At 30.8% G+C, this 18627-nt stretch overlaps 9 protein-coding genes across 9 annotated transcripts; 5 read left to right on the top strand and 4 right to left on the bottom strand.

Moving 5' to 3' along the window:
* Positions 1-901: 901 nt before the first annotated feature.
* On the top strand, positions 902-2764 carry BEM4 (Bem4p; the record flags this gene model as incomplete). The annotated part of the gene is made up of 1 exon (XM_001644947.1): positions 902-2764. One exon carries the CDS (start codon positions 902-904, stop codon positions 2762-2764), a length of 1863 nt encoding a protein of 620 aa, XP_001644997.1.
* Positions 2765-3932: 1168 nt separating this feature from the next.
* On the top strand, positions 3933-4700 carry Kpol_1072p8 (uncharacterized protein; the record flags this gene model as incomplete). The annotated part of the gene is made up of 1 exon (XM_001644946.1): positions 3933-4700. The coding sequence occupies one exon, from the start codon at positions 3933-3935 to the stop codon at positions 4698-4700; it is 768 nt and encodes a 255-aa protein (XP_001644996.1).
* A 581-nt stretch (positions 4701-5281) lies between these two features.
* Positions 5282-5884, top strand: TMA16 (Tma16p; the record flags this gene model as incomplete). The annotated part of the gene is made up of 1 exon (XM_001644945.1): positions 5282-5884. The coding sequence occupies one exon, from the start codon at positions 5282-5284 to the stop codon at positions 5882-5884; it is 603 nt and encodes a 200-aa protein (XP_001644995.1).
* Positions 5885-6029: 145 nt separating this feature from the next.
* On the bottom strand, positions 6030-7280 carry MRX4 (Mrx4p; the record flags this gene model as incomplete). The annotated part of the gene is made up of 1 exon (XM_001644944.1): positions 6030-7280. One exon carries the CDS (start codon positions 7278-7280, stop codon positions 6030-6032), a length of 1251 nt encoding a protein of 416 aa, XP_001644994.1.
* Positions 7281-7569: 289 nt separating this feature from the next.
* On the top strand, positions 7570-8058 carry NAT5 (peptide alpha-N-acetyltransferase subunit NAT5; the record flags this gene model as incomplete). Its single annotated transcript, XM_001644943.1, has 1 exon — positions 7570-8058. One exon carries the CDS (start codon positions 7570-7572, stop codon positions 8056-8058), a length of 489 nt encoding a protein of 162 aa, XP_001644993.1.
* Positions 8059-8281: 223 nt separating this feature from the next.
* SEC63 (protein-transporting protein SEC63) lies at positions 8282-10267 on the bottom strand (the record flags this gene model as incomplete). Its single annotated transcript, XM_001644942.1, has 1 exon — positions 8282-10267. One exon carries the CDS (start codon positions 10265-10267, stop codon positions 8282-8284), a length of 1986 nt encoding a protein of 661 aa, XP_001644992.1.
* A 1203-nt stretch (positions 10268-11470) lies between these two features.
* Positions 11471-12499, top strand: OSW1 (Osw1p; the record flags this gene model as incomplete). The annotated part of the gene is made up of 1 exon (XM_001644941.1): positions 11471-12499. One exon carries the CDS (start codon positions 11471-11473, stop codon positions 12497-12499), a length of 1029 nt encoding a protein of 342 aa, XP_001644991.1.
* A 206-nt stretch (positions 12500-12705) lies between these two features.
* Kpol_1072p2 (uncharacterized protein) lies at positions 12706-15045 on the bottom strand (the record flags this gene model as incomplete). The annotated part of the gene is made up of 1 exon (XM_001644940.1): positions 12706-15045. The coding sequence occupies one exon, from the start codon at positions 15043-15045 to the stop codon at positions 12706-12708; it is 2340 nt and encodes a 779-aa protein (XP_001644990.1).
* An 899-nt stretch (positions 15046-15944) lies between these two features.
* On the bottom strand, positions 15945-17942 carry Kpol_1072p1 (uncharacterized protein; the record flags this gene model as incomplete). The annotated part of the gene is made up of 1 exon (XM_001644939.1): positions 15945-17942. One exon carries the CDS (start codon positions 17940-17942, stop codon positions 15945-15947), a length of 1998 nt encoding a protein of 665 aa, XP_001644989.1.
* Between the last annotated feature and the right edge of the window lie 685 nt (positions 17943-18627).

Below are 18627 nucleotides of genomic sequence, written 5' to 3'. Positions count from 1 at the left end.
TAACCGTCTCTTTGTAAATATCTAAAGTATCTAAGACTACAAAATTTCTTATTGAATATGTTTCGTTTTTTATTTTTATGCTTCCTCTTCACTTACTAAACGAACTAAATTATAAAGCAATACGAAACTTCCAGAATCATCCACCTCCAAAACAATATCCTCAATTCCAGATCAATTCAATCTTCATGATCCAATCTTAAACTATAATCTAAACTCTCATCTGTTAACTAATCTTTTTTTTTTTTTTTCACTTCGAATCGAAACCTTTAAACTAAATTTTTTTTTCTTCTTTTGGTCTTCTTGGCTCTGTTTCGTAGTTTAAAAATTTGATATACAGTAGTCTAAAGTGGATATCTTGTAAGCAATTGAATGTGGATGTATGGTCATCATAGATGGCATCGTTATAGATTAGAGTGGTTAAGAGTTCCTTACTATTGGAATTACAAGGGTACAGTTATATTGATATACTGTTTGTTGGTTAACCTTTGCTGGTTTTGCTTTGTTCTTTCTATATTTATATAATCTTGAATATGTTTTCCTATTTAATTTATATCTACGACAATTGCTTGATTTAGATGCTATGACGTCATATTTTTTCAATTTTGAAAAAATTTAGATGCAATTAATAATGTAAGGTAAAGGAACTGATATCGATGAGTGATTCTACAAAGGTTAGTTCCAATATAGTCGTTGGGTGCAATGATTATAATATTTTTAAGGATGTATTCTTGTGTTGGAGGGAATATCTTTTTGAATTTTCTTGTTGGCAACGTTTATGGTTGAGAAATTACGTAACATTGCATTTAATCTTCATTGTTAATAATATTTGTGAAAACTTCGACTTGAATATTATTATAGAGAGGTAGCTAAAAGTTATTGACTGCCGTTGTACTTTTAGAATATGGATTACGAGGAACTTCTTTTTGGTTTACAACCAATTATCAATGCTGACCCTATAAATACTATTCCAATCCAAGAGGTTTATTTGGAAAGTTATTTGACAGTATTGGATCAGTTGGCAGTTTCATTGAGAGCACCTAACAACAGAGATGTGGTTGGACATACTGGATTGCTTTCCAACTTATTAAGGGTTTTAAATGGAATCTTAGATATTTGCTTTCATAATGATTATCAGAATTTGCCTTGGTTTAAATTAGCATCTGAGTTGATAAGATGCATTGCTAACAGTTTGATAGATAATAATACTAATAGGGAGATAACTATGGGTAACGTGGCCAACAAAAATGAAATTTTAGATTATTATATAGGAAGAATTTTGAAATTGACATCTTTAGGTGATGATGAAACTATATTAGAACAATTACAAATGAGATCAATCGTATTGGTGAAAAATTTATGTCTAGAGAGCAATGAATACACACTAAAATTATCAAAGACTTTAAAGGGCCCATTGTTAAGCTTTCTTGGAGTTTCTCAACACGTTTATCTCAATGACCCTGATTCAGCAGTATTGGCAACTGAATTGTTTAATGAGTTTGTTCAAGTAAATTGTGATGGCATCAAAATAGAAGAATTAAGATTCTTATCATTATTTATTGAAAGGGTATCAAAAACAATTGAAAATATAGTAATTGATGAAGATGTAGAGAGTACTGAAATCGTAACCAATTCAACTGAAAAAGAAGAAAAGGAAGAAATCGAAGATGATCCAAGTGTAGATATTCAAATGAATTTAATTATGGCTGCTGAGGCAATAGTATCCAAAAATTATACATTGGATTTTACCTCTAATACAACAGAAACCACAAATATTCAGCTGTCACTTTTCAATGCATTAGAGATACTTTCTGTAAAGGAATTTCATAATAAGTTAATTATAATGAGAAGAATTGTTTCAACAATAGGTCACATTTCTGCAAATAATACAAACTCAAATAGAAATGAGCAAGAAATTTGCATCGATATTTTAAAAAATTCTCAATTTGGATATAAATTAGCTGCCGCCAGTATAGTTTTATCAAATTCCATTAATTGCAAAGAAGATGCAAACATTCTATCAAAACAACTTGAAATATCAGATGTTATACCTATCGGAAAATATTTTAGAGATCCAATGCAATTCCAAGGTTACCTTGATCTGTTGAAAAAATTATTGAATCTAAGTAGTGCTATGTTCATTACCAAAGACGAGATGAAAGACCTATCAACGGTGATTAAAATTTGCCATGACCAAACTAAATACTTCTCATCCCTATCCCCACTCTTAGATAATTTAATCAACAAGTTCCTAGTGACTGTACCAAGTTCAACTATTAAGAATATTGTTAATGATCCAAATGATTCATTATTTTTAGATGTGATCATTGAGAGAGGTGGAATATTAGTATGCCTGCTGTTAGATAAGCTCCTTGTTACGAGGGATTCTATCTCTGAAGATATATTAGATAAATTATTCAAGTCAGCATTTCAATTTCAGGATAGTTCAGTGGCATCCAGTCAAGAAGGAGCAGGCGTTTCTATGTCATTCTTATTTCACATTTCAAAAACAATTGGTATTTATTTAAGAAATTGTGCGCAAGATAAAATCAATAACAACATAATCTTTACGAATCATATAGATAAATTCCTGGTTTTGATGGAAACATTATTATCATTAAAAGATAAAACTGATAGAGCTAGTGAAAGCTGTTTTAATAACGGTAAATTTGTATCGGGAATGTCAATAGAATTGTTGAAAAACATTGATGTACTAACAATAGATGAAACCAAGCTTTATGACATTTCAAAAGAATATTTCAGCTGAATGACGTATATAATATCCCACATAACTCATTCTGCGCGATATACCAAAATAAATACAAAATGCACATATTTTAAATAATCGCTAAATATTATGGCATCTAAATTAACTAAGTATCTATAATTTAATGCATCTGAAATAAATGTAACAATATTCCGTTAATTTGTATAATACTCATCTAACTATATTTATAGAATGTTAGATGACGTAGATTTTTTCATCCTATTCAATTTCCTGTCATCGTACACAATCCATATACTTTTGCTTACAAAAATTATCAAATAATTTCAACAAGTAATTAAAAATCATAATTGAATGTATTGAAGATAATGTCATGCTATGTCCAGGTTTCATCCCAAAAAGTTACCAAATAAAGCAAAGAACTTCATTAAGCAAATAGCTTCAGTAAGCTCCTTTCCATGGGGGAGAAGGATTGGGTTTGGGGGAACAAGCAATGGCAATATGATTGAATACAAAGTACACATGGTACGTTCTCAATAAGCAAATTCACGAAATTGTAATTTATCTAACAATCCTTTTCACTAAAATACTAGAAACTGATTCAAATAATACTAAATGTCTAATATATTCGTGGCTTCATTGTACTTTTTCGCAATGATGATGTTTCTCTTTCTATATTTTTTCCCATCCTGACGCGAAAATAAATCACGTAAACTTAACAAGAAAATATCGATTTTAAAAAGACGCCAAAAGTTGCATCTAGTTGTAAGATCAAACGTAATGCAATTGATCTTGAGCTTACCAAAATATCGATATTTTAATTACATTTCGTGGTTTCGAAATAATGTCTTGGCGTTAGAGTGTATTTGTATTGATTTATTTGCATTTGCATAAGGAAAGAAGCTTATGAATTGTTGTGGGAGGGACATCATACTCAACATGCATTTTTTTTATATATATATATAGATATATATGTCTTTGATCTTGATTTCTTTCTTGAGTTTATTTCTTAAACAACCTATTTTTTGAGGAGGAAATGTATAAGCAACAGTTATTCAACAGCAATAATATTTCAGCGATCTCTATCCCATAGTAGCCTACTATTTACTTTCGTTAACATCTGACCAACTAGAACCGAAATAATAAATATTTTCTGAATTCATTCCTTACGATTTTTATTTTCATTTTTACTATAATTAATTAATTAGACATGTCTATTAAATTGCTTCTATCGTTTTTAACTTTATACTTGGTTAACGCTTCAGCCATGGTCATTAATGGCACGGCCAATTATAATACCAATGGCTATACTTCTTCAACAGTTCAGTTGGCAACCGATGTCGCTGCTTTACAACCAACATTAACCACAGGAACTGAAACCACCACAATCACCTATATGGATGACACCACAACTTTTTACATTACTTCTACTGTTTTGACAACTAAAATGATCACTCCAACCTCTACTTTGAATAATCAAGCTGCTCAAACTACTACCAATGTTAATGCTGCTACAAATGCTGGAACTCAACAAACAACCACATCAACATCTACCATCACCAAATTCTTTTATGTTACATTATCTGCTACTTCAACTATTTCTCCAGCTACCTCTTCAACTACCAACAATGCTGGTGTTAATGTCGTTACAAGAACCCACACCGCCTCTCCAGTCACCACTACTATTGATGGTACCATGTACATTAATCTTGATGGTAAATTAGTAAACGGTATGAGAATTTTCACTAACAGTGCTGGCTCTACCGTCGCTGCTGAATGTGTTCCAGTTACCAATTTTGTCACTATCACTGAAACCCCATCTGCTGTTATTCAATATGTCACCGTGACCCCAGAACCAGTTACCCAAACTGTCACTCTAAGTTTCAATGGTACTTCCTTTAACTCTACTAACCTAAATGAAACGGTTATTGCCAATCAAACTGATTCAACTATTAGTAGTTTGACATCTCTATATTAAAGGATATTTAATTGAGAAATAACTACAGATTGATTCAAGTTATAATCAAAAATGGCATTCATTCATTCCGGAATACATAGCATCTAAGTTCAAATCTTATCGTTTCAACTATGTTATCTTTTTAGCTACCAAATTTGATGTCGCTAATGCAACAAAAGTTAAGATGAGAATATGTTCATTCATTAAGAGGTAAAGTGTTGTATATACAACCCCTAACCCAATTTCTATATATATATATACATGTAATAATACAGACTATTTTTCATGAAGTTTAAATGTTTAAATCGAGCAACAAGATCGAGCAGAAGAGGCATTTAAAACCCAATAAATGTTTAAAGTGCTGATACCCCACTAAGAACAAAAAAGGGAGATACTGATTCGATTATTATTGATTTTACTCTCTTAATAAATCACACAACTCTGTTGATCTTGTACAGTTTTACCTCACCATTCGTAAATGTCAGTGTCAACTATCAAGCTCACGTGATCCAAGTTTTTCCGATATGATTTTGAAATTTAGATTTGGCACTTTGGAAAATTTTAAGAGCTCATCTCATCGATTATTTTAAAAGCAGATATAGATGATCATAACTTCAGTAGCACAGCACAGAACCCCAATCAAGATGCCAGTCAGCAAGTCATTATCTAAAATACAAAAGAGGTTGAAAACTGGTAGTAAACAAACTACTGTTCACCCAAAGGGACGTAAATTTCAACAGCTAAATAAAGCTACCATTCGTGAAAGTAAAATTGCAGCAAAGAAGAAGGCTTATAACGAAAAAAGATCCAATGAATTAGCCAGGGTAAAGTTTATTCAAGATGTGATAAATTTGGAATCATTTAAAGAACAAAATACTTTTAGTCATGAAGAAACCGCTGTATTTATTCAACAATTTATTGCGAGGGATGATGATGAATTAGATGAATTGAAGAAGAAGAGAAGAGCCAACAGACCACCAACAAGTAAGCAACAACTTCTAGAACAGAAGAAGAAATTGGAATTAGAAGAATTTGAAAAAGGCTTTTTCTGTCCAGATCTAACTGATGAGAAGACAGTAAGCTTCTTAAGAGAGTGGAATCAAACTTTTGGTGGTGTTAATAGTATTAAATTCATTAGAGTCACTGATAAAGGTACCCAAGTGCTGAATTCAAAAGTTGAACTAACTGATATTGAAATGCAATGAACATCCGAAAAAAACATTTCTCACCTAGCCATCAAATAGTTTATCAAAGATGCATCATATATTATTTTCATATAATAATTTGTATATTACTTTTTAACAAATAGAAACAATCTTCAGATAAAAAAATATTACATTTGAATTAAAGTTATCCTTCTTGCTTATTTGCCATATCTGCATGTGTTTGAAATGCGATTGTTGATGTCCAATATCCAATACCTAGAGTTGCAATTATTATGGAATATATTTTATACATCTTGTTTCCCTTGTTATTAACTGGGGTGGAGGTATTATCAATATTTCTCTGGAAGATTATATCTGAACTATTATGAGAAGTGCTTCCCATTAGTTTCCATCCCTTGTTTTCTATATTTGTAATTAATTTAAGAGCCTCTTCGGGCGGCAACATCGATCCATTAATAATTGCAAAGAGATCTTGACGATTGATATTGATCAAGATGCTAGTATCCTCATCGGACTTCACCTTTTTCAAGACCTTTCCCTTGATTAAATCATATATTAAAAACTCTTCTGTTGGCGAATCAATATGATTACTGATATATTTAAAAAGAGGAAGCTTGTCAACAAGGAAGTTTGATTTCCTTAATATCTTTTTGACTATACGATTTGAAGAGTTATCAAAGAGAAAATTCCCGGCTGATATACTATTTAATTTTTCTGATTGTGTATCCCAATTATATTTCTTATTTTCCTCCCAAGAAAACTTTTTCAATTGCTTCTGTTTAATCTCTGTCTCTTCTAAATAGCCCTTTAATATATTCAAGTTTAAATTATTATTTTCATTAGCCTCCAATTTCATATCAAGTTTTGTATTAAGATCGTATGGGTCACCTATATTTTTGGATAAACCACTACCATCTTGATTTATTTTCAATTCATCAATAATATTATTCAATTTTCCATGACTACTCATATGGATCTTTAAATCAGCAGACTTAGGTTTAGTTTTGATGTGATCCTTCTTAGATTGTGTATTCTTCGAAGGAAGTATAATATTGTAAAGATCTTTTTTAACAACAGATGATATCACTTGATATATTTCATCATCTTGTATTGATTTATTCTTGATATTATTATATATTTCCTTAACCCTTTGGATAGATGATTTGTCCCTTCTAGAAGCATTATTTTCAGCTTTAGGTATCAATCCATCTAATATTCTATTAAGATCTGGATTTTCTATTGAAATCTGATTCGCTTTAGCAGTTTCTCTAAGGTATTTTTTGAACAATTGAGTAGTTTTGTCTTTTGTAGTATTAGGATCCTGTATTTCATCCCATAATCTTATAGGATCTCGAAACTTCGAATATCTTCTAATATACGCTATATTTCCAGAAGTCCCACAATCGAAGACCTGTCTTCGCAAAAGTAACATCATATTTACTGTGATAAAACTATGCCCAATCAAGGTATATACTTATAAAACTATCCATTAAATAAACTCCATTCGTTTCAATCCTTTGTTAAATATTTAACTCTTCTGTATATCAATTTATATTTATTGGCTACATTTAAAGGCTTGAAAAATTCAAGATCAGATGCGATGAGATGAGATGCGATCAGATCAGATAAAAACAATATAAGAAACCAAAATTCTGTTGTACACAATTGTTTCAATAATCGATCAAGATCTTGTGAAGAGTGTAATATCAGGGTTATTAGATTAAATGAGTTATAATAATATTACGTTGGGTAATGTCAATGCCAATAATGTTGGTACCTTAGCGATAATTGTAAATTCGACACTTCCAATAACATACCCAGATACCTTTTTCAATGAAGTGTTGACCTCTGATAGGGGTACATTTTATAGTAAGATAGCATATTTCAATGAGATACCAGTAGGATCAATTAAAGCTAAATTGATTCAAAATTCTAAAAGTCGTATTTCATCCACAGGAATATATATAGAATTTATCACTGTACTTGAACATTATCAAAATAAAGGTATAGGCAAAATTTTATTACAGTATATTGAAGATGAGTGTAAAAGATCTTATCAGCATAGCATATACATCCATGTAGCTGTTGATAACACTAACGCTATTACTTGGTATGAAAAGAATGATTTTAAGAGAGAGGGTGATATATTAAAAGGTTATTATAAAGATACAACAGGTTCACCAGATGCATATATATTAAAGAAAAATGTATGAAGCTAACATTATATAGTTTCACTCTCCAACGGCCACTTCTTTAAATTTCCTAATTAATATATATATACATACATACATGAAAGTTATTTCAATTTATAGCAACTTTAAAATATGTAATTTTATTTTGATCAATGACTTTCTACAAATAATATACATAACGTTTATAAAGAAGTTCTATTTCAATTACAAATTTAATATAATGCCTTCAGTGTTAATCTTAATCTTATTTCTTTTCATTTGATTCATCTTCATCTTCATCTTCAGTATCAGTGTCGATGTCAGTATAATCGGAGTCAGATTCATCTTCTTCATCAGATTCATCCTCATCTTCGGAATCTTCGGAATCTTCATCTTCATCTTCTTCAGAATAGACTTCTTCGACTTTTTCTTCAACTGGGTCACGAACTTTCATTTCAACAGTGAAGTCTAGATCACTTCCAAAATAATCTGTAGATTTTAGAACAATTCTAAAGTATGCATCTCCCTTTTCTTTTGGTGCTGGTTGACCTAAAGGAACTTTAAAGGTACCGATTTCCCATTCACTTGGATCAAAATTCTTATCATCTAATTCCTTTATCAATCTCTTATCTAAATCTTTATCCAAATTTCTAAAGGATAATCTCTCCACAGGAACTGGAGTTTGAATAATCTTGTTATCCTTTTGTAGACTGACCAAACAATACCAGTTGTTGACTCTTTTTGTTGGAAAATATGGAGCATAGGAATATGGCAATAATGGTTGCTCGAGAACCATTGCAAATGGGTCTCTTTGACTTTCAAAATCTTCTTCTTCTGCTAATAATTCATCTGTAAACTTGTCTATTGGGATATATTTGTGCTTAGCGGAACGGACTAATAATTTTAAATTCAAATGAGGGACAGAGGAAGTAACAACAAATTTTTCACCAGGAACTTTAAATTCAGCTCTAATAACCTTTAAAATTGGAAGGTGTGAAGCAACAGATAAAGTTTCTTTTAATTGTTGTTCATCTTTAACACCCAATATTTTACCAATTTTTTCGTCAGAGTAAGTGAATAATTTACCTAAAGTATGAATACCTTCTGAATTATCAATGAAATGCTCCTTATCAACATGTGGTAATTGTAAAATTTCAGAATATTCAGTATTTGGAATAGCTTGAACGATACATTTGAAAGTATCTAAAGAAGCCATAGCAATTTCTAAATTTCTGAAACCACATGCAATATCCAATAAACCATTCAATAACCTGTGACACTTGGCTACAATTCTAAATTTGATATCCTCTTCAGAATCCTTTACAGAAGTTCTATTAATATGGGAGTACAATAATCTTTTAAAATCTGAAGAGTTCAGACTTGGGAATAACAATTTAAATTCTTCTGCGTGAGATAACCATTCAATGATCAAATCAACAGTAACGATTTCGGATGGTTTATAATTGATCATTCTATCAACGAAATGAGAAGCAGTTTTAATATGGATACCCTTTCTTGTATAAGATTGAGTCTTTGACCACCATTTACTAACCAAGTAAGGTAATACTAAACTTAAAACAAGGACATAGAATATAACAACAATTGGAGTGACTAGGCCGTTAACTAAGAAACTTGGCAAAGCAATACCATGAGTTTGAGATTGTGGACCATCAGGATGACCGTACATTAAATAATTTTGCTTGACCAATTCATCTGTTAAAGCTTCGTAGGCTTTTGAAATTTGAACATACATCTCTTCCAAAGAATTTTTTTCCTCTTCAGTAATGTCTTTAGCAACCTTATCAGGGTGGAATTTCAAAGATAATTTTCTATAAGCAGATTTGATTTCCTTATCACTAGCAGTCACAGAAACACCCAGTAAATCGTAAGGATCAAAAGAACCAATTGCAGCTTCTCTAATCTTATCATTGTTGCTGATGACTTGAACCAACATAGCAACGACTAACCAACCAACACAAATAAACAAATTAGTCCAATTGAATAAATTTGAAGTTTTACTTTCGAATTTAGAACGAAACTTATTTATTTTCTTATTAGTTAATAGATCACTAATAGAACTCAATTTATCAGTTTTATTGACCTTCTCTAGTTCAATTTCTTCATCTGATTTATTTCTAAACAATTTTTTCAACTGAATAAACGTCATAGGTAACAAAACCGCCAAGACCATAGTTAAAACAAAAAATGGCCAGGTTTCACTACCTTCGTCATAATCGTAATTCTGTGGCATATTCTCCCCAAGTGTATTGATATATTTCCCTAATCAATGCTAAAGTTATACTCTTAAGATTTATTATAATATAACCAAAAACAACAACAAAAAACCTCTGTGCTACCACCAAAAACTCGATTAGAATTTGCTGAAAAACCAAACTATACACACTTACTACCGTGTGTCAAAGTTGGATATCAAATTGTTCTTGTATATACCTTGTATACCCAATTATTAACCTTCAATTGATACAGTTCTTTAATATAAAACTTACATTAAAGTTTCAATAATTCTAAAATGGCCTTTAAATTAAATGTGGTCTTTTTTCTTCATTTTGTATCTTAAAGAAACTGACACATCGTATATTATGATCATAAATACACGTATGCCATGATACACACGTGATATATTATCAATGTCAGCGTCAGTAATTAGTGAAGATATAGCAAAAATCCCAAGATTTGCTATATAATGAAACAGTAATTAATAAACTTACTTTGATAATATTAATATTGAATTTATGAATTTAATAATAAGTAATCAATTAATATTTTAGAAATCCATTTTAGTCTTCAAAAAATCCCATTAGTAGGGTTAATCTTGAGTAGGAATTGTAGATCTTAAAGGCAAAATCATACCTGTGGGGAATCTCAAACAAGCATACTATTGTTGCGTACTAGGTAATTCAATTATGGGATTCTATACCATCATAATAAATAATGTGATAGATATAGAAATGATTAATATTTCTTTCTATATCTATATGATATTATATTTTTGAAGATACGTATAGTCAATCGACTCTTTTTATTCAATTATGTAACGTTCGTTAAAGTATTATACCAGTTTACATTTTAAAGTTATTAGTTTTCAATATCACAACTCAAAACCAATCTGAATAAATATATGTAACTACCAAAGATATTTTCTGTTATCTCTTCTCTGTTCTTTTGGTTTTAGGTATTGTAATGAAAATGTCTGTGTCACACAGTTACAAAATAATTAGCCTTTGATTAAAGGTTAGGTGAAACAGAATCCCATTATAAAACTCTAAATAAAAGATGAGATAAATGGCAAAAAAAAACATAATGAATAATTTAGCAATTGGGATAGATATATTCAAAAACCAAAGAAGAAAGGATATCCAGAGAGTATCACTATTGCTGATTATTACTTATTGCAAAGATCAATTTTATTAATTCCCACCTCCCCATTCAAAAGATGAGGGCACCACCACCTTTAAGAAATTCAAAATCAAAAGCTTTGAGTATTGCTATTATTAAGGTCAGGCAATTATATTCATGTACCAGATTAAAGAGACGTTGGCATGTATATAAACTTCATAAGTTAAAAAAAGGTATAGCAGATAATAATTTAATTAATTCTGGCCAAGATATTAGTCCCGTTTCAAGTCCACATGCAGAGAATATGATTAATATCCCATCTGGGCTTGATAGTAAAGCTAATTTTAAAAAACCTTTATTGATTGCCTCTTTCCCAGAAGGTTGTTCAAATTCTCCTAAAATGCACGTTCTAAGGAGAAATTCACTTTCAAGACTTTTATTAAGTAGAAGAAGGTATAAATTAAAACATTACTATAACGAAACAATGGTCAAGGGAACAACTGGAGATGAACCTATCAGAATGGTTCAAAATAATTGCAATCATTTAAACGAATTTCAATGTGCAAGTAATGTAGCCTCAATTAGAAAAATCGCTTCTGAAGATGCTGACATCAAAGTTGTATTTCATGGTAGAAATATTATCAAGCAATTAAACATCCCAATTAAAGAAAAGAGAACGGAGAAATCACCAGAATTCTTGGAATTTGGACCTTCTTTATCTCTCAGAATCAAAGATTTCCCGTCATTACTCAAGAAAGAAGTAAAAGATTCGCCAGTACAACAAGACCCTGAAGTTCCAGTGACAAATTTTGTACAGTTTATTAAAGAGCCAGAGTTATGCCAACTAAATTGTATTCCAGAACCTCCAGAAAAGAAATCACCAATTGAGAAAATTATCCACAATTCATTAGTGGAAATTGATAATGTCATAAATGAGGTAAAATCTAAAATATTTGAGGTCGAACATTATATTATAGAAGAAAGCTGCCAAGAACCAGAGATTATAACTGATTTTAATAACAAGAAGAGAATCAAAACAGGTAGAGGCTTTTTTAGAAAACCTAAAGGTTTTAAAAGCAGGAAACGTCCAGATAATGTTCTAATTTCATATTCGAAATTAAAATGAGGGAGGACTGAACTTTAGAGAAAATTCATTTCAAATAAATATATAGACCAAATATTTCAACATATTTAATTATATTTCAACATATTTAATTATATTTAAATATAGTCACCGAGATAAATTTTAAGTGTGAATTAAAAGAGTCGTAAGTACATATTATAATATTTGATCATTATCTAGTTATTAATTATTTATAAAATATGTCTCAATCAGTAGCCTACGTCATTATTCTCCTCAATAAATAACTTAGCAGAATCCTTCAATACTTGGCCTACTAAATTAATCTGTCTTTGAGCTTCATCCCAATCTTCGTTGAATATAGCATCTCTCACGCTCGGATAACTCCAATTATGTTCACTCTCTTTATCATAAAACAATGCTGGACCAAATAAAACATTTTTATAAAAACTTCTCCCTGGAATACCCCCAGGTTTACACTGGCGTCTTCCTATGTTGGATAGTTTTTTATTCCAAGTCCAACGATGGACTGATAATAATGAAGGCTCTAACCCCTGGTCATGAGACATTACTATATTATCCCAGGCTTTCATCCAAGATGTCCATTTTTTACCAATAGATTTCCAAAGTAACATTCCTCTAATAATTTCATTAAAGTTTAATTTATGAGAAAAATTACCTTCAATATCTTTCTTTAGGTCATCAATAGTATTAACATAATGTAAAATATCAAAGGGAATCAGCGGTTTATCTATCAAATTTAACGATATTAGTAATGCTTCATATAAAACATTTACTACTTGCGTCCGTTTTTCTTTATCATGGAAGATTTCCTTTCCATTTACGTATGTATCCATGCTTGATGCTATTGGTAGTATTCGATTTCTGACATTCGGTGTAGAAATTATAGAGACAGGGATACCATTAGCCAGGAATGGTATCCAATCTCCGAAACTCTTAACGTTACTAACATTCACCTTAAAGTTCTTTTTGAAAATATCAAGTTCAAAAAACTTTTGTAATAATGGATGTGTTTCAATATCAATACCATGCTCACTATCAGGTACACCTAGTTGACTGATATCTACAACAGCATACACTTCATCCTTCAATGCATTCAATCGTTGTTCTAATAATTCGGTAGCTCCTGCATAATTAAATTCAGAACCACCAAATGAAATGAAATAAATATTTCTTAGTGGTTTCCAATCATATTTATACTTTATTTGTTGAAACAATTCTAATAAGGAAAGCATCATAGCCGTACCAAATACAGGGTAGGTGAACCCATTACTGGCAGAATCTCTGGAAGCACAAATCACAATTGCTTTATCAGTCTGTTCTCTTCCTTCTATTTTACCAACGATATCAAACGTTGGTTGTCGTTCCCTTTTATGTACTTTCACTTGGATATCACTTTTTAAATCACCGATCTTGCCGCTGAACATATCATTATTGAATTTTAAACCATCAGTGCTCAAATATTTAAATATTTGTTGAGCTGTGTTATATGAAATTGGCAAAGTTGGGATTTTTGGAAGAGTTTTTGAATCGCTCAGCGCAATTGAAGCATCTGAAGATGTCCTATCCCACCCTGGCGAAAATGCATCACCTGCCCAATAATTTGGAATAGCTACAGATTTCATTTGTACAATATCTTTATCATTGTCTGTGTGATCTGAAATGAACAGTATAGCTTTAGCTCCAAATTTTTCGGCTATTAGTATCTGATCACTGATAACTTTCCCATAATCTACTAGGAGTACAAAATCTTCATTCAATAGACCAGCTTCTTCCAAAGATTTTAAATCTTCCATTGTACCTTTATTCCCATAAATAACAGATGCCATGGAAACTTCACCACCAGTTGCCATTGGGTTAAAATTATCTGGACCCAATTCAATATTAATTGATTTCTTATCCGGTTCATTTGGGTATAGTATAAGCTTTGATGAATCAGGATAAGTAGCATATGCACCATATATATATTCTTTTACCAACTTTAGACCATTGTTTTCAAATGATTCTAAAATGTAATTTTTTATCAACGTATCACCTCTTGTACCAGACATATGAGGCATGCTACTGAGATACTCCAAATCTCTCTCTATCTTTGCTAAATCAATGGAATCTTTTGCATATTGCAACAATGTTTTGTGATCTGAAAACATTCCTCTTGAACCTCGTATGCTATCGTTAGGTAGATAGCCACTCGATATCACAGAATAAGTAATAAGAGACATGAAGAATATATAAAAAAATCTTCTTAATATCAATGGATTACCGATTTTTCCCAATTGCATATCCAATTGATCAGAGAGTATCCGCAACATCACATCTAGTGGTTCAATAATTTTTTCTTTTACTATTACTAACATATCATTCAGATGAGTGGTAGAAATCCAATGCTGATTATGATCATTACCTTCAAAAAACTCCATTTCTTCAGAAAGTCCTCTTGAATCGTCATAAGTTGGAGGAACAGATGGATATCCATTGTCTAGATTAATCCTATCTGCATCATTTTCATATTCAATTTGGTCATTGGTGGGTAATCTATCATATCTAGAGTTTGAGTTATCCAAAACCATATTAAACAAATTTGGTAACCAATGTAACTACCAAATCAAAACCAAAACTACTTGTAAAACTGATAAACTCCTTGTCAAACTCGCTAAATAGCCTAGGATAAGAACAATTCTCGTATTAAAGTTAAATTAACTTAACTTAAAGTCCTTTATAATCAGTTAGTTAACATGATTTAACTTCAAACAAGTTTTGAAGTGCATCATTTTATTTCATTACGATTTTGATTAGTGCATCCTGCGGTTGTTTCTTACTAAAATCATGAAATATTTCATGAATGGGCTGTTTAACACCAAAAATTGCATATTAACCTGTAATTTTTTTTAAAAAAATGACGTAAACGACAGTAATAACAAGTTCGAAATATGAAGAATGTAATATTTGTTCAAGTATTGATAAGATCATTGTTTTGACAATGTTTTTAATTATAGATACATTTTAGAAGTTAATTAGTATAGTATTTATTAATTATTAAAATAGTTTAATAATCTAGTTTTTTAAAAAAAGTATGTTATAAATTGGAATTAGAAGTAATGATAAAAATAATAATAATTATTAATGTTGAAATTTAATTTGAGAAATGAAGTTCTGAAAATAATCAATTGATATGATGACATTGATGTGAAGAAATGAAAAAAAAAATGAGATTAATTTTATTAAAATAAGAATAGACACCAATAATGCTTATATTATAATCACCTTTGTATGAAGGCAAGGTATTTGGTTTTTAGTTATTTTTAATTATTAGACATTAACCATGCCAGGAAAAGATAATCGTAGAGGAATTCTTCATGATTCTGATTTTATTAAATGACACACACGGCAGGCATGATGAAACTTGATTCGTTTTATTATTGTACGTATACTTTTCTTTAAAAAAAATGAGACATTGATTTCATATTTATTATTGTTTGTATGCTTCTAAATGCGCATTTTCTTCATCAACTAAGGTGTGATGGTGACCAGGAGCATGTATGACATTGTTCTTGTTGTCTATTGTACAGCATGGGATGTTCTTAAACCATTCATCTTCAAGAACATCATCTAATGTAGCTCTATTAGATGGATCTATTTGTAAAATCTGAGACAAAATAGGTCTAGATGCATGTGGTAATAGACGTAATAAACGGTAAGGACCGTGAATTACTGATTTATGATGTCTTGCTCTGGAACTAACAGATTTTAGATCTGTACCTTCATTGTGATGTTGTTCAGTAGAAGTTGGAGCAGACACTGGTTTAACTGCTTTGTTAGAATCAATCACTTTTGGTTCATTCTTTTCAACTGGGTTACTGCTAGTACCACCATTAGTGTATTCATTAGAAGTTTTGGTTTCATTATTTTCATTATCGGCTTTCTTGCCATCAGATATAACTTTTGGTTCATTATTAATTTCTGGTTGATCACCATTTCCCTTTTGTTGGGGTTCATTATTTTGTTCTTCTTTTGGAGTAAGATTGTCTTTATTTTCTTTTTCATTCTCTACTTCAATTTGGGCAGCGGCCTTCATTTCCTGTCTCTTCTTTAATCTCTGTTGAATGATTATTTCATTATGTTTAGCAGATTCAACGTAGTCGTGTTCAATATCATCAGGTAAACAAAATAATCTGAAGTTTTCGTCAGTATCTTGACGTGGTGCTTTCCAAGGAAATCTCTTCAACATTAAACAACAGTAAATAATACCGATGGACCAAACATCAACAAATTGTGGATCATAAGATTTTGTTGAAGTGATAACTTCTGGTGCTAGATAAGGATCACTACCAACTATACCATGGGCCATTGTAATTTGATTTTCAAAAGGATATTTAAAGACAACAGCACTACCAAAATCGATTAATTTCACAATACCTTGTGAGGTCATGACACAATTATCTAGTTTTAAATCTCTGTGAGCTAAACCTTTAGAGTGCAAAAATCTAACACCTGTTGAAATTTGCTTGATACAACAATTAATTTCACCACGACTCATCTTACCAGTCATAACAACCGCAAAGAAATCAATTGGACAATATTGCATCACTTCGAAGTATTTATTTTGTTTCGAATCTGAGAAAATATCTAAAGTCTCGATGATATTAGGATGGTGTAAAGTAGAACCAATTAAAAATTCAGCTGTACACTTTTTGGCATATTCTTTTACAGATTCATTTGGTTTTCTTGGTCTAAATTCTTTAACTGCAAAAGTAGCACCATCACTTGGTCTGGTTAAAATTTTAACGGAACCACCAGCACCAGAACCTAATAATTTACCCAATTTACCATATTTTTGGGCTAAGATAGAATCATCATGATAGATGTTGAACTTGTTTGACAATGATAAAGTAGAATCTGAAGTTGGTGGGATTGCAGATTGAGTATGACCGTAATCCTTTTGTTTAACTTGTTGGTGAATCTTATTATGGCTTCCGTAAAGGGAAGTATCAATTATTGAAGATTGTTTTGATGAATGAGATTGTGAAGATAGATTTGATGATTTCTTTTTCGGTAAAGAAGGTCTAAAAAATCTTTTCAATTCAGCCATTGAATGACTAGGTTTGGGTGAAGCTGGTGATAAAGTATCATGGATGGCATGGTTTTGATGCATTGTCATGTTACCATTACTATTATTATTATTCAATACCTGATGATGATGACTATGATGATTATGATGTTGGTGTATTGGACTTGACGAATTAATCGAATCTGATGATTTTTCGCTTCTCAATGAATCATTACTATGACCTCTGCTCATAAAATTCAAAAAAGATTTTGAGCTCTTTATCAAGGCAGGAGGAGATGCAGGATCGGGGCTATCTCTAGGATTGATACTGCTTTGATCTCTTTCACCAGATGAATTTGGTTGGTGGTGGTGTTGGTGGTGATTACTATGAAATGGATTTCTCGATAGCAAATTAGGCATTATTGAGTAAAATTATGACGTGAAGGGTTATAAGATAAAAAAAAATGGGGAACGTATCAATTAAAGTAACACAATGTGAAAAAGTCCTCTGATATTCAGTCTTGATAGAATTAATTTTCCTTAATCAAAAAGTCAAAGAATGCTTTTTTTCTCTTTTCCTTTCAATTAAAGATTATTAAATCCAGAGATATTAACTAATATTAAGTTATTACTCAATGATTGGTGTAATTAGCAAAAACCAATAAAGGTGACACTTGTTTAAAATCGTTGTTAGAATATTGAAGTCAGGTACCTTCTTATTAAATTCGAAATTAGTCAACTGGTGAATGTTAATTATTAAAAAATTTTTTTTTTCTTTTAATTTTTTCAGCCAGAGCTCTTAATTCTTTTCTTTTCTCCCTTTAACAGTTCAGGATTTCGAATCGACTATTGGGAAATTTAGGTATTTTAATAATGGGGGGAGGGGGGACAGTAATAAAGATGATACTACTCTTTATTAATTGATATAAACCAAAGTGAAATTAAAATATACCACAACCAATATATGTATATCAAATGAAATATTCTTATAGTTTTGTTCTAATTCTTGAAGGCTATATATACAGTTTGATTGCTTGCCTTGTAACTTATATTAAGAATTAAAATAAAAACTTGGAAAATATGGGGTTTGGTTTGGGTTTGGTTT

The sequence above is a fragment of the Vanderwaltozyma polyspora genome, genomic scaffold (genome assembly GCF_000150035.1).
Source record: "Vanderwaltozyma polyspora DSM 70294 KpolScaffold1072 genomic scaffold, whole genome shotgun sequence".
NCBI lineage: Eukaryota > Fungi > Ascomycota > Saccharomycetes > Saccharomycetales > Saccharomycetaceae > Vanderwaltozyma > Vanderwaltozyma polyspora.
This window is presented reverse-complemented; position numbering and strand designations above follow the sequence as displayed.